The sequence below is a fragment of the Phaseolus vulgaris genome, chromosome 6 (assembly GCF_000499845.2).
Source record: "Phaseolus vulgaris cultivar G19833 chromosome 6, P. vulgaris v2.0, whole genome shotgun sequence".
Taxonomy (NCBI): domain Eukaryota; kingdom Viridiplantae; phylum Streptophyta; class Magnoliopsida; order Fabales; family Fabaceae; genus Phaseolus; species Phaseolus vulgaris.
The window spans coordinates 22,469,496-22,485,282 of record NC_023754.2 but is presented as its reverse complement, the minus strand read 5'-3'; the positions used below and the strand labels follow the sequence as shown (position 1 = coordinate 22,485,282).

Sequence of the window (15,787 nt, the reverse complement as noted above, 5' to 3'; positions counted from 1 at the left end):
GAGTTAGATAATCAGAACATAATTATGGAAATAATAAAAATAAATCTAAATTATTTCACTTTATTTAAATAGTTTAAATTCAAAAAGATGACAATACATTATATTTAAAATTATGCGTTGAAAATTGAAAATATATAATAAAATTGATATAAAAACTTTTCAAACTTTGTATAAAAACTTTTCAAACTTTGTATATTCGACATCACACACACATTTCATTTCCCCTTGAACAATAGAAATGTTGAAATCATATAATAGAGACGGGTGTGTAACAATCTGACCCAGATAGCTTCCCCAAAGAAAACCATTTATTTACCTGAGAGAGAGAAAGAGAGAGACAGAACCAATTCTAATAAATGTCAACAAAACAACTCTAATCCCACCAAATCTACCCCTTCTTTTGAGGTAGCTGATAACTTAATTAGGAACTTAGATTTGTGTTGTGTTGTGTTATGTTATGCTTAACCCACACAGAGGCAAAATCCAGCATTGTGTCTCGTAGCATCCCAGCATTGAAGTTGTTATTTGGCGCCCCTGTCCCCTCTCTTCTTCACACTCCCACCAAACTGCTTAATCCTATAAATAATTCCTCACCATTCAACTTTTCTTGTCTTCCCTCCCTTTTATCACCATATCTCAAACCACCTTTGGTAACGGTCTTCAACTTTCAGGGCTGCAACTGGATGGGATCAAACGAGGGAGATGAAAACGGAGGCAGCAATAAAAGTAGGTGGCTAACAAAGCCATCATGTTGGTGTGTTTTATTCATGTCCTTGTTGGTAAGCATAGCAGGAGGTTTGGTGCTTGGATGGTGGCTACACAAATACCATCCATCAAATACCCAACTATGGATGGTACCCTTTGGCTTCCTCCTCTTTCTTACCCCTCTCATTATTTGCCTCGCCCTAGTCCTTCCTGACCTCTGCGTTGCCACAGCCAGAATCGACCAAGAACAACCTTCTACGACACAGGATCACTCATTTTCTCGACCAAACCGATGATGGTCTTCTCTTTGCATGCCGTGGTAACCTTGTTTTCTTTATATTTCCTTTATTCTCCTGCATTTTAAGAGGAGTGTACTTCCATGTTTCCTGCTTTTCACCTGTGTAATATTCAAAACAAGTTGGTATAGAAACAGTTCAAAAGTATACTTCATAATGGTACTATTCAGTTATGCACTAAAGCTCTCTTCACTTATTCGTAAACTAGTTTCAGTAATCTTTTGAAGGGCATTGCCATGCCTTCGTTTTCCAGTATTTTATTATTCTATTCCATTTCTGGTTTACAACTGAGGTGTTACATCAGATATCTTAGAACATGACAGGGGTAGTAGATATCTGGGACAAAAAAATTCCATTATTATTATTATTATTAGTGTTATTACTAGTGTGACATATTTTATGATTGTAGAAAAGGGTAGGTGTAGGGGATATCTATGAGAATCTTAGGTGAGTTATGAGATTTGGAAGCGTCATGGAAAGCAATGTGCAGGAGTAAGGTAGTCACAGATGCTCCCTTCCCCAGATTTTACAATCCAATTGATATGAGTGAGTGAGTCTTGTAACTTGTAAGCTAACGGTAGCTTTCAAGAAAAACCAATTTTTCCAACACCATTCCTTTAGTTTCCAAGAGATATTGCTTTCCAATAATCCAACCATTGAAAAAAAACACAATAATTTAGCTTCGTCATATATATGTAATTCATATTTTTTTTATATATTCACATTACATCCTTTAATATTATTATTTTAATATTTTTTATATTATTTAATTCTAAACTTACTTTTTATTATATATTTATAACTCGAAAAATTCTCAAAACATCATTTTCCATTTAGCTTGGACTTCCAAGTAACCAAGAGCCACCACAACTCAAAGAATTTTCTATACACACGCTATTTCAATACAAATTCTGAGAAATCCTGTGAGATTTTGTTTTCAGTACAATAAGGTTATTTGATACTTCAGATTTTATGCATTTCATGACACAGATATTTCTTCTTAAGTAATTTCATAAAAAGAGTTTGTTGAAAAGTCATTTTCTATTCTATCCTCAAAAGACAGTTCTTCGTCTCTGTTGTCCTGTGCTCAACACATGGTGCTACAGAGCCAAACTACAGAGGGACACCTGCCATAATTAACATGCTTCATACTTGAAAAGAATGTTGTTTTTAAAAGTAACTTTTATTTCAATAATAATTATTCTTTTACAGCCACTTTAATTATTTTAAAACATCATTTTAATAGCATTTTATTGCATGGTCATGTAAAATTGTCTTAAATTCAAACCAAATATTAAATGGATCTTATTTCTAAGATTGGATTTTTCCATAAAGGTAACCATTACTTTTTAAACCACCAAAATAGTGACTGTAGACCTATTTTACCTTTAGTTTAGTCGCAGCCAAGAGCAATTTGCTTTGCTAGTTATATTTGACTCAAGAGAAATGTTATATTTTTCCAAGTTCTACTAGAAGAACATTATAAATTGCCTAGACTATAAGTATTAAATAAAAATAAAGTTTATGGCATGTTTGACAAAACTGTCTTTCCCTAATTTCAACATTTTTTTATAAAAGTGAACATAATAATAGGGACACGGACTGAAAATTAGTACAATTTTTTTTTCTAAATTTAAGTTGTTTTTATGAAGGCCTTATTACTCATTGTTGACTTGGTTACGGTCAGGAAAGTGCATAGAAGGATAGTTAGATATGTCATTGGAACATTGTTGTTGGGCATGCACGAAGAATAGGGATGTTAGATGTTTAATGATATCCATGTGAGAGATTTGGTTTCTCTGGAAAATGTTCCTCTGCTAGATTCGGGTGGTTAAAAGGGGGAAGGTCAATTCATTGCTTTATTTTAAGGAAAGAAACGAAAAATGGATGTTTATAATCTTGTACCTAATGGATTTCTATGCTGTGCTGAAAAATAAGCAGCCGAGAAGAGACAATCTACTCAATTTTCGAAATTTCAAAATTAACCTTTATTTCAGAAATGTCCTGGACTAAAAAATACATTTCAAAATAATTTTTTGCATTCCAGAAATAAAATTTCAGAAAACAATCTGAAAACAAAAATCTAGAAAACTGTTCTGAAAAATCAAATTCAAAAATTGAATCCAAATATCCAAATTCAGAATTCATTTTCTCATACTCTTAATTAAAAACGAAAAATAACATTTTCATCATTTCGCATAAACCATTTGATACAAGTTCAAAAATATTAGACGCATGAACAAGACGAATAAGCCATGTCATATTAAAAGAGGGCATACATATTTAGAAAAAACATAAAAGGGAAAAAATCATAAAATAAATTACTTATATACAAATTAAAGATAAAATATTTAACAAATTATACTAGTTAACTTCTATTAATTAATTTCAGTCTATAAAAAAACTAATTTCTATTTTTTTCATATTTTTTTTTCTTTTACAAGTGATTATGAAAAAAAAACATATTTAAACAAACTAAAAATACTGGCATTCACCTTGCAAACCAAATGACAGTTACATTCGTGAAATCTTTACAAATTAGACAGAAAAAATGCTTCTAAATATCTTGTATTTTGTTGCCTGATTATTTTGTATTTTGCCTTGACCAACATTTAGAATTAAACAATAGAGAGACTAAGAGTTTCTTGACTCCTTCAGGCCAGTTTATTATTCCCACCCCCATTTTGGACAGTTGCATCTGTCCCAATTTTGGAATCGTAATACCTTCACGACTCTAATATTTGGATAGGGATTTCAAGTCTTTTTACAAGGAATATCAACGAGTACAACGAAGACATCAGATTAATAATGCATTAACAGATAAAAGTGCAAGTTCCACTCCGATCAATCAATTCCACAAACAAGTCTACCATAACATTTTCTCAAAACAGTGCAATAATCAACAGGGAATGAATTTCGTCCTTCGAAAGCAACTCTACATTTTGTCAGCTTCAGATAACAGAAATTATATGAATAATCAGTACAAACGGTATCGAAGATCATATATACACCTACTGGACAATTCTTAATTTCAAACATCTGCAATCAAGCAGAGTAATATTTTCATAATTTCATTCCCTAGCTGCACTGTCGTGAAATAAGTATAAATTTACTGAAAAGAATGTTCAAACCTAAAAGCTACCCAGGCTTCATACATCAACATCAGAACGCGTCGGGAAATCAATGCCCCTTAGTGCAGGTATGTTGTCTAAATCCTCTTTTGAAAACATTGGAAACAACCACAGGGCCTTCTTAGTGCCAAAAACCTTCAAAAGTATGGAAAAATATCAAATAAGAGTGAATATTGTTATAACCTCGGGTCCATTAAGTTAACATTGTGAAGGTCAATCACCAAATTAGAAGAATTGTTCACTTTGGAGCTTAATAATTCCGTCACAATTGTGTCTTTAAAAGACAATTTGTGGGATAAAAATGTATATAAATTGTCTCTGGTTTCTAATCATAAGTGATGTGAAACTATTAGACATACCAAAACAAACCTCTAATCAAAGGCTAAGGAAAACAAGATTTCCTTTTTGGAACTTCTTTTCCATTCCCACAAAAGGTGTCAACGTACCAACCTCAAGTTTCCACCACATCTGAGGTATTGTCCGTTTTATAGCTCAGTGTCTCAATCACAGTTTTGTCCTTAAAAGATGTGTTTTAAGAACAAAACAGTAACAGTCACCAAATTCAAAAGGCAGACAATACTTTAGATACAGTAATTGACTATCACAGTGTTATCTTAACAGACTTGAAGTGAAAATAAATGTTATTCAGAAGTTATTAGTTCAATATAGAAATTTACGGAGGATGATGGATAAAATCATAAAATTGAGAAAGGAGGGAGACCAAAAGTACACAAGTTCTTTTTTGGATAAAAAAAACTATTACATGGTTTACTCGTTAGTAGAAGACTTCTTTTCTGGTTAAATTAAAGTGTAAAAACCATCACTTGTCATATTTTATTTTGGCCATCAAGAGAAGTTATAACTTGTTAGTTTAATGACAAAAGATCATGAGACAGGCAACTCCTCAGCCAAAAACTTTATTTTATGTTAAATTTCATTTAAATTAAGCTTTGGTCCCTTTGGAGGAAGGCGGGTTATGAAAAGTCCTTACACCATCCTGGATTAGAAATTTCCCCACTCCTAAACCAGGAAGGATCTCCACTATCCTTTTTACTCAACTTCTCATCTATTTGTAATCTTTTAAAATGTTCAGAGAACCCTTCTACAATAAGATTATCTTATGCCATGGGGATGGAAAAAAAAAATGTTACGGGAGAGGGAGACAGAAAGGTATAAGGAAAAAAAAACAAATAATTGTATATTCTCTCTCAAACACACACTCTTCTTCCTCTCTTTTTTTTAAAAAAATATATTAACTAATAAATCATACGTGTAACGTACTAACGTTTGCTTCCGAAATTTTCGAGCTTAAGAACATGTTTGTTTTGCTGTTTTACTATCATTTTCTAATATATGCTACTTGAAAACATCTTACCTGCTCAAAATTCCTCTTCCAGCCCAGGTCGTACATCCACCTAACTCCCTTTTTCTTTTCATGAACCTAAATCACCATTTGCCAAATAATCTTTTAGATAAAAGAAGGCACAGTGTTGCATGACAATTCAAGAATAAACGATGCCAAGTTATTTTCAAATGTGTTCGGAAGTGTTAATGGAGCAGGTATACATCTAGTTTAAGGGTCAATGAGACGAGGAGGAGCAGATAACTGAATCAATAAGTCATTGGAACAAAAACATCTCCCAAGTAGATAACAATCTTATCAGAATCAACTATTGACGAAATGAACCTCATGATTCTGTTTTCTATAGATAAAATAAAACCGTCCACCAGAGCACTGTCACATGTCAAGTTGTCATGCTAAAAAAATTTCTGTAATTTTTCTAAAAAATAAGTTCTCATTTGGATTTTTAAGCTACACGCATGTGAATGCCTGGGTTGTCATTCTAATAAATAGCCTGGCATAATTCCTATGCCAAGAGAACAGGAATATGCCCGGTCTCAGAGACAAGGTAACAACAACCTCATGCATGAATGACAATATCATTACCATAAACCAGTTCAAATAGAGAAAAGGGGAAATAACAGTGTATTTATTACCTCTACTGAAGTTGTGTTGCTTAACAGAAGAGATATATGCATAACAACGAAACAGAGAAGACTGAGCGCAAAGGCTAAATTAAGAACTGCATCAAGGCACACAATCTGTAAGAAGCATTAACAGTTATGAGAATACTATAAAATCTAGACATAAAACTTAATCTTCTAGAAGCAGAATACATATACTTACTAGAAGCCAAAAAGATGACGGCAAAGCCCCCGGGAGACAATGAATGATTCTTGTTTCCACCAAAGAATCTGATAAAACTTGGAACCAGAGCTAAGCAATCCAGTGTTGTCTCGAGCAATGTATACAGCTGTGCATGGTGGTCGGGAGAAAAATGTAAGTCAGGCAAAACAAACGCTAGAAGTCTAGAAGTAGCTTCTGACTTAACCCTTTCCAAACTCCACCCGAACTCCCTATTCTCTTCCAACAGTTCTCACACTGTTTCCAATTTCGTTTTTCTCTAAAATAAAAGTTCCACCATGTATTTCCTGCTAATACTGAGATAGGACCTAGTTATTCTTAATATATGCAAATCCCCAAATCTCTCACTTTTGAAATGCACTTCCCAGTTCCCTCCCATCTACTGTCACAAGGAATCAATAAACGTTTCACCATATATTTCAAAAATTAATTGAACTGCGTTACTCACTTGAACTAACACATCAAATCAAAGGAAGAAGAGAAATGGATTTACCAAAAATAGTAGAAAGTACTTGTAGTTACGTGCCCCAACACAATTGACGACCCAAATGCAATGATGATCCATCTTCAGAACACACCTTTGGCCTACAGAGAGGAGAAAATGGTGTGGCGATGGTGAACAATAGAAAGAAGAAGAGAACTTGAAAGTGAGAGAGAGTTGCTTACAAATAGAACAGTGGTGGCAGCGCGGTGGCTTGCCATTCTGGCATCGAGAGCAATAGGCGGGAGAGGGCGTTGGCGGTGCTGTCTCCAAATCGATATCGGAGCGAAGTTGTTGGTGGTGCCTCCAATTGTGAGGGACCGAACCGGGATCGTTGAGTACGACCATGAGATAGGACCAGGTTAAGAGTATGAGGAGAATGTGAAAGAGGAGGAGAACGAAGAAGGCGGAGAAGAAGGAGGGGAGTCGGAGAGGGGAACGGAAGAGGAGAGGGCCCCACGTGATTAAAACGACGGCGTAGTAACTGAGGGCGACAATGGCGGCGAACAAGAGGATCATGAAGTAGCCCAGAACTCTGAGGGCAGAGCATAGCTTAAAGAGGTTTATGTTGCTTCCCATTCTGATGCCTGTGTTTGGAATTGGAACCCAAACTGAACCCGACAACGGCAACCACCTGCTTCTTCGTGGTGGGAATAAGCGCTTCCAGATATCCGAAGCCAGGGTTGGATTAACTGAACTGCAATTGGAATTGGAATCGGAATATTGGGGTTTTCTTCCAAAGAACACCTACCAAACACTTCACACTTCAGAAACAACCCAACCTTCTCATTTCCGTTCCATGCTGAAATGCGGGTCGCTCCGGATCCAACCACCAAATATATATATTCCCTTTCCAAATATCTAATTCACGTCTCTCTTATTTTTTTTACATATATTTTACGTTGAACAACGTATTCTACATCTACAGATTATTTTCATTTAAAATAACTCTTGCTAGTTAATTTTTTAACAAAAATTATAGTCATTTTATCTTATTAATTTCATTTTATAGTTATAATTAAAACATTTAAACTTTTTTTTACTGGACAAGTGATTTCATTCACTCTTGTGACAATTATGAAAATTTCGTACAAATCATGATTATATACGGTGATATTTCTGAGAAATCAGCTAACATTTATGGAAGATATTGATTTATTAAAGATATTTTTACAAATATTTCAATATACTAATATATCTCTCTATAAATCAGATACTATTTAAGTCCACTTTGTCTACTATACAAGTAAACTTTTTTTACTAAAAAATATCTGAACTTAAGTCATGTTATTTTAAAATATCAATTATGAGATTAATGTGTTTATAAAACCTAAAACGGTTGCAGTATTTAATTTTTCTGTTTTAAGTTATTGGACTTTGTTTGTTTAACCCAACTTTCAATTTTTGTTTCAACTAGGTCTTAGTATTTTTCTTATATATACACCCTATATTTTACTCTCTAATACACAAGTGAATAAGAATTTCCTTTGTATTTTCTTTTTTGTCTTTTACATTTGAATCATTGTCTCTTTTCATTTGTAATTAGGATTCATCATAACATATTTTACTCCATTGTGATTACGTGCGCTACATTGAAGCACCACATCGACAATGAATATTTTTTTTAATTGACTATAATCAAAACAATTTCATAATGTATAGTGAGTTTGAGATTGTATTGGCACCATATAGAATGAATACTCATATATGATTTTTTTGATTGGACGAAAATCATACTTGCAATATGTAGATACATGGTTTTTGTATTGGATCAAAGTTATGTTTAACACCATGTAAAGTGAATGTATATACATAACTTTTTCTATATAGATTGGTACTATGTAGAGTAAATACTCATGTATGATTTTTTATTCGATCAAGGTCGCAGTCGACATTATGAACAAATTTTATTAATTGAGTTAGACTTAAATTCAATTTTAAATAAAAATTAAAACAAATTATTTAGTTTCTTAAATTTAAAATTCTTCTTTTAATTATAGTAATAGTAAAAGTGTTTGTTTTAAACCCTTCTGAATCCTATTAAAGGTTTTGCTTATGTAAATAATAATTAATATCGTTTGCATCAATTTACATGATTTTATATGTTTTTATCATTAAATATCTAAACTCCTTTTTTTTTCTTTTTAAAATTCATTTTAACAAGAATTAAGTAAGGTATTTGGATGGAGGAACTAAAATACGTTTTTTTTCTTCAAATTACAGTAGAAAAATAATTTTATTTGAAGTATCCTAAACAAATATAAATCAAATTTAGGAGATTAAAAATTATATTTAAGCTTTAATTTTTTCAATAAACATCTGGACACATACATAAAGTTAAAACATGCGTGTTAAACAAATATTCTTGGTGAGTTTCACTCGAGTTTAATGGTTAGTCATAATCAGAGTAACAATAATAATGATCATGATAATAATAATTAAAATATACAAAACAACATTTTAAAAAGATAATATCACATATTATATTAGTGGTATGAGAGCAGCAGGCAGATTATATTATTCTCCCCAACAGCCATGACAAAAACATATCTGTACAGTCACATACTACAAGTGTAGTCTAATGCGAGTTCAACTTCAGCGTCTATCATTTTCTTTTTCATTTGTAGAGTTTGTAGCTTTGTGTAAATAAAAAATATATTTTGTAAGTTCAAGGTATAGTTATTTTTCATTCTTTTGTTTAACATTTTTTGTGTGTTAATTTGAGTCTCTTTTGGTTGAAATTTTAATCTTATTAAGTAGTTCACCAAAAATAGCATTTGACTATGTTTTTTTGTTCTCTACCAAGCTTGTCCTAAAATCTGTCTGCAAGACTTGTGGTAATAACAGTCTTGTCTGTGTTTTATGAAGTACCTTCCACGAGTTTTATGTAATGGCTGCCTGTTAGTTTTTTCTTTGTCTTGGGTGCCCAGAGCAGCTTCAATAGAGTTTAATGTTTCTAACTGTAATTGCTGATCAACAGGAGGCACAAACGTCAGCCATGCTTGGACGGTAAAAGTTGAGCATCTCTGGTCCCTTGCAGTGTATCAGCTGGCCCTATCCTTGGCTTGATTGCCTCATTTTTGGACACTTGCAGATGACCCCATCTCTTGGTATGCAACCAGAACACTATATGCAAGATCCTCAAATATACCAGCAGCAGAAGCTACACCAGCAGGCTATCCAAGGGCAAATGACATTGTTCCCTGAGTGGAAAAATAATGGCATGTTGTATCATATGCATAGTGAGGCTGCTCTTGGAGGTGTCAGTAGTGGTGGCCTGCCTTTACCTGCAGGTATGAATGATAAACTTGGTGGAGGCATGCAAGGTGCTTCTGAAGGTGGATATGGCAAGGGCAGGTCAGCAGGTATGCTTGATGTTATCAAAATTTTAACCAAGTGACATCCTTTCTTGTAGCTTTCTTATGATACGATACATGAAACTACTGATAGTAGGCTTCTTTTGTATGTAGAAGTAGTGTGATCCGATGCCCATTGATATAAATCAAGCAAAGAAGAGAGAGCTTCTCATTTTTTGTGCAGATAAGTATAAGAAATTTGATTGATAGGGTCTTGGCATACAGCCAGTTTTGTATTAACTTAAAGTGCTGGAGCCACGACAAAATGAAATGATACAGGGAAGATATGAAACTGTTTCGTAGGGTCGTGGCCTTAATTGCATATTGGTTTTCGACAATTCTGCTTCATGTCATTGATATAAATATTGTTTGCATTTTGGAGAAGTGTATCTCATACTGAGCATCAATTTTGATTCAGAAACTGCAACCGAGATCCAAATTCTGTTTGGGATTTTAATTTTTCTCTTCTCCTGGAACTTAACAATTTGAAGCCAATGCGTTATCACGATCAATTTCAGATTTTCATTTTCCAAACCTCTGAACTTTTAACAATTGCAGTTAAATTGGTGGAAGGCATAGGCTAGCGGGTGGAATGGAAGGATACATGAAATAATGCAAGGCATTGGGTAGATTTTGGGAAACACTCTAACTGTGGGAAAGTATCAAATCCTATAAATGTAGGGTACTGATTGTGACAAGAAGAAAATAAAGGTGTACTCCTACAGATAAGTTTATCTATTTGTGATGTATAATAGTACTAACATACCGGTACTTGATCCAACAAAATTCTTTATAGGAGTAATGATTGGAGTAATGATTAGTGAGAAACATTGTATTCTACCAAGAAACCAAGCAGCAATTACAACTAAAGCTAGGCTACATTCAATCTCAAGCGAACATCTATACATCTCAATCACACAAGCTGTAAAACCAAAGCATGCATGCAGTAGTTGTTTTAGGCCCAAGCCTCTCCACCTTCTTCCCTAGTATTTACAATACCAAGACTTGAACGTTTCTTAGTTGGCTTGCTCAGTTTAAACACAGGGTGTCTGCATAGCCTGCGCACTCCTTTTCTCAATCTCACCCAATGTTCACTGTCATATATACCTCTATATCCACTCTCTAAGGACCCATTCTCATATCTAGAAGGTGAGCTACCAGCCGAAACAGATTCAGATTCCCCGCCTCCATTTCCCTTTTCCTCAGATCTCCATAGTTTCTCTTCAATGCACCATTCTATTCTTCCCAAGGTAGAAGTCCTTGAGAACTTGCTTTTCACAGGTGACTTTGTGGTACAAGTTTCCTCGGTTTGCTCACAAGATTCCTCCCCCCCGTTCTTAAATTCCAAAGGATGGGAATCACCTTTGCATGAGGGAGAATCTAAGAGCGATGAAAGCTGTCTCACCTTGGCAATTGACTCCTCTCTTTCCCGAAGGGTCTTCAGAATCAATGTCTTAAGGAAGTTCATGACTTGAACTGCATGAATCAATGCAGTCAAAGGGTCTGCCATCTGCATATCACAATAAAACAAGCATTTAAATGCATAAATAATAGCACGTTCACACTAACAACTGTATATTGCATTTGCTAATTATATTGATTTGTCATCGATAATATTGAAAATATGAATTTAGGTTTGCTCAACTAAAGAATGAACCTCATTAAACTGTGTTTGAGAAAAACCCAGAAACAACAAAAGGAACAGAACCACAAGTGTCTGCTTATAAAATAATCTAAGCTAACCTGTGTCATGTTGGGGGCAAAAACCATAGCAATATTGCGAGCATTCATTTTGTTGAACTGCTCTTGTTCAACAACATCTGCCATCAAATTGATTGCCCAGTCAAGCAATGCAGCTTCAGTTGAAGGAAGCAACTTCATAAGATTGGTGCAATCCTCTTCTGTGTTGCAATGCATCACCTGCTCAGGCGTGAGGGAATCAAGTACCCCGGTTGGAAGCTCTCTAAACCAAGCCTACAAGTCGTAAATTAAATTAAAAATAATAGTAGTAAATGGGCAGAAGACCTTGTCAAGAGGTTAGGAAATTTGTCAGCATCAGCAATACTAATAAACAGTTTATCGACGGTATCACTTTGTTTCTTATAAAAAAGAATCCTTTCATAACACCCACTACACTAATGAATATAATGCGCCATGGAAAATAATCAAATTTGCAAATCAATGGCTATGGGCGAGCTTCCTTTCCAAATATTATACAAACTAAACGCAAAAAAAAGTTGTAAATTTCAAAGGTTTTCCAAATGTTTGAAGGAACAATAATAAATCCCCTATTAACCTTTTTTATTGGTCACTGTGCGGATTTTCTCCGTCTTACAGTTCAATCCGAATTTAGGTATAATAACTTCTAGCTAAAATCAAAGTAGGTTTCAGTTAACCCCAATATATATTAATTTTGGAATAATAAAAAAATTAATTAAGAATTTTGTGTGTGTACCTTCATTAAACCAGATAAACAATGAACGTCAATTCCAAGTGGTACCAGACCTCTGTTTAGCTGATCACGCACAAATTCTTCTTGGCTGTTGTCTGCATTAATGCGGAATATTCCTTCCGCCTTCAGCCAAAGCAAAACCAAGAAATTAGGCTTCAGAATTTATGTCAAAGTAAAGGGGACTTATGTGATACTTCTTGAGTTAGGTTGTCCAACAAATTTATTAATGGTATATTGTATATAATCAATTATTGAACATTTATTGCTACACCAAACAACAAATAGAGGTTTGGTAATTCAGCCAATATCCAGTGACTAAAGAACAATTAAAATTAAAATCAATTAAATGCTTTTAAAATCTTATTCTACCCAAACAGAACATACTTTAAGGCCTCCCTCTGAATACAGTCGCTTTTGCATCATTAGCAGAATCGTTGGGACACTGTTTCCCCTTTCATCATAAGAGCACTGCATTGACTTTGCCGAAACTCCAAATACCTTTGCACTGCATGAACATATGAACTCAGTCAAAGGTGGATTTAAAAGAAAATAGAGGGGGAATTACATATATGAAAGTGAAAGGTAAACCACTCAACTCCCACAACAGTTAGGTTTTTTTTTCTCTTTTCTTTCACAGTAATTGAATTCCCTCCTCACTGAGCAGAGAAGCGGCTATAAAAATATAACCAACAGTAACAAGACCAAACCCATTTGTAAGTGATAAAAAATCTTTCATTTATACAACATAAATGTGACTATTTTCCTCGCATTCAACCAAATCAACAATGGAATTTGAAAATGGTGATCAACACCGAAGGAAACAGTGGTGGACTCTTAGTTATCGAGCAACTTATATCAATAGAAAATGCATGCAATAATAAAACTTTGAGCAGACATCAACCAAGGGACAAAGCCAAAATCCTTCATGTTGAGAAGGCTCAGACAATATCCAGGGCATCTCTCAACTTTAGAAACCAAAATTTCCAACTTTAACATGAAACCCAATATCTTCTCCATTTCAGAACACTCCAGTGGAAACCAAAATTACAAAAATTCCTGCATCAACCAGCACACAGAAACGCGGTCCAAATAGAGGCCATTAGGTTGCCTTGATCATTTGAAAGATTCCGTTTGAATTATCTTGTCTGAAAATACTAATTTATGTACTTTACTTTCATAAAATTTTATTTTAACTCAAAAGAATATAACATTATCATAAATTTACAAACTTATTCAAGTACAGAATTAACAAAATCATCTAATCCAAAGCAAATTGTAAATCAACGCCCTCTGATTGGAACTTTCAGCATTACTTCAATCACCCAACTTCATGTTCCGTGACAGTTTAACTGATGACTAAAATATAAAGGCTAAGAAGAAGGGACGAAGAGAAGAGAGAATTGAGGGCTCACCTAGCACTGGGGACCCTCTTGGGAACCTCTGGCTCGAGCTCAGAGGGCAAACCGAGAAAGCCATTGAACCTATCAAAGGTAACATGAGAGACATGGCGCACCTCTGTTGGCCAGCTAATATCCAAGGAAGAAACATCCTCTCTCTCCACACTGCAAGTCACCAGCGACTTCTTCAACGCAGCCACCAAAATATCCAATATCGTAAACTGGTTTGATTGGCACCCATGACCACGCCAACCTTTGTTATCCACACCACCACCTACTTTTGACCCTGGATTGATGAAAGGCGTTGAAACCGGGTTGCTTGAAACATCTTCATCCCCATCATCATCGTCGTCGTCGTCGCTGTCCAGTTCTTCTTCTTCCTCTTCGTCTTCCTCATTCTCTTCGTCCTCATTTTTTACATCATGGAAAATTGGACTGGGCGGAGCAGCGTTGAACTCGACCAGTCCGCAAGATTTGGATCGAAATAGCCGAGTCATTGCCGTAATTAACGAGCAGGCAATAATGGGGCGGTGTTAAAAGGATCCGAACGTGAGTGAGGAAGAGAGAGAGAGAGAGTATTAAAGTGGGGGCGGTAAAACTATTACTAAAAGCGAATACTTTTAAAGGCAATTTCAGAAGAAATGAGATGGGTTTGGTTAAGTGGTGAAAAGGAGAGAGGAAGCAAACTTGGTAGCCAAGAAGGATGAATCCACAGTCGGATTGGGATGGTATGCTGGTAAGGTTGACGGAGACAACTTGCTTTTCTTTTTGTTTGTTAGTATTATGTTGGTGTGGTCCGTTTTTGCAAAAAAAAAAAATTTGGGACTATTATGTTGGTGGTACTTGGTTGAGAGTAACAGAAGGAAGAGAAAAGGTGGGTTAGTAAGAAAAATGTCATGAAAATGATTATGAGCGTGAAAGTGAAACAAATGATCAAGTTGACGTGAGAGAGAGAAATGGAAGATTTGACGGTAGTTAATACAGTTTGGAAATTTGTAGTAAATTAGCAAAGAAATTTTAAATAAGTAAAGTTCTGTCAAATTTTATAATTTGTTTAAGATGTACATATATCTTTCTTTTTTAGATAAGATTTGATTTGTCAATCCTTAAATTATTCAAACATTTAGACGGGGTATGGATTTATGTCGAAAAAAAGCATTTTTCATTTACCCCACAGTGCATCTGGAAAGATAGTGAAGCTTGAAACAGGGGAAACAGAGGGTGTGAGTAAAAAGTTTAGCAGAGCAGGAAGTTCGGAAATTAAGAGGAACTAATTACGGCGTTTTTGAGTGCTTAAAGTAATTGGTTACATAATTGAGGTTAAGAGAGATTTAAAAGGTTATATTATATGGAGGTAGAAGGTACTGGTCGGGATTTGGCTGGTTATGGATTTTGCTTCCGAATTCCCACACCAAAGTCACATGGGTAGATGTTGGTTCCCCCCAGTTGGAAGGTGCAGCAAGAGTTTCGTGGCAGAGATTAAAAAATGAAATGAGAGATAGGTGAAATGGAAAGTGTATGGTGTGATTTATAGGGGTGGCCCAACCTATAGGGAATGGGAGGACGCAATGAGTCCATAAATATGCGATGGTAGAAAAATGGTGGGGACATGAGAACATGGGCATGCACACATCATGCAATTGCACCTACCTGTCCTGTCATTACTATGCCACCTTCGCATGATGTTATCTACCCGTGGGGTTTTCTTTGGTCCCCAACCCATGCATCACGTGTATTGTTTGCTAGCCTGTATCATATTACAA

General features: G+C 34.9%; 2 protein-coding genes and 1 long non-coding RNA gene across 3 annotated transcripts; 1 reads left to right on the top strand and 2 right to left on the bottom strand.

Moving 5' to 3' along the window:
• Positions 1-283: 283 nt before the first annotated feature.
• Positions 284-1,183, top strand: LOC137831932 (uncharacterized). Its single transcript, XR_011084498.1, has 2 exons — positions 284-405; positions 672-1,183. It is a non-coding gene; the product is annotated as an uncharacterized lncRNA (long non-coding RNA).
• A 2,670-nt stretch (positions 1,184-3,853) lies between these two features.
• Positions 3,854-7,671, bottom strand: LOC137833013 (probable protein S-acyltransferase 12). The gene is made up of 6 exons (XM_068641410.1): positions 7,005-7,671; positions 6,832-6,923; positions 6,321-6,447; positions 6,131-6,216; positions 5,508-5,573; positions 3,854-4,267 (listed from the first exon to the last, which is right to left on the bottom strand). The coding sequence occupies exons 1-6, from the start codon at positions 7,396-7,398 to the stop codon at positions 4,151-4,153; spliced, it is 882 nt and encodes a 293-aa protein (XP_068497511.1). The 5' UTR covers positions 7,399-7,671; the 3' UTR covers positions 3,854-4,150.
• Positions 7,672-10,947: 3,276 nt separating this feature from the next.
• On the bottom strand, positions 10,948-15,524 carry LOC137833012 (rho GTPase-activating protein 3-like). Its single transcript, XM_068641409.1, has 5 exons — positions 14,040-15,524; positions 13,012-13,132; positions 12,631-12,750; positions 11,919-12,149; positions 10,948-11,685 (listed from the first exon to the last, which is right to left on the bottom strand). Exons 1-5 carry the CDS (start codon positions 14,519-14,521, stop codon positions 11,131-11,133), a joined length of 1,509 nt encoding a protein of 502 aa, XP_068497510.1. The 5' UTR covers positions 14,522-15,524; the 3' UTR covers positions 10,948-11,130.
• Positions 15,525-15,787: the final 263 nt, after the last annotated feature.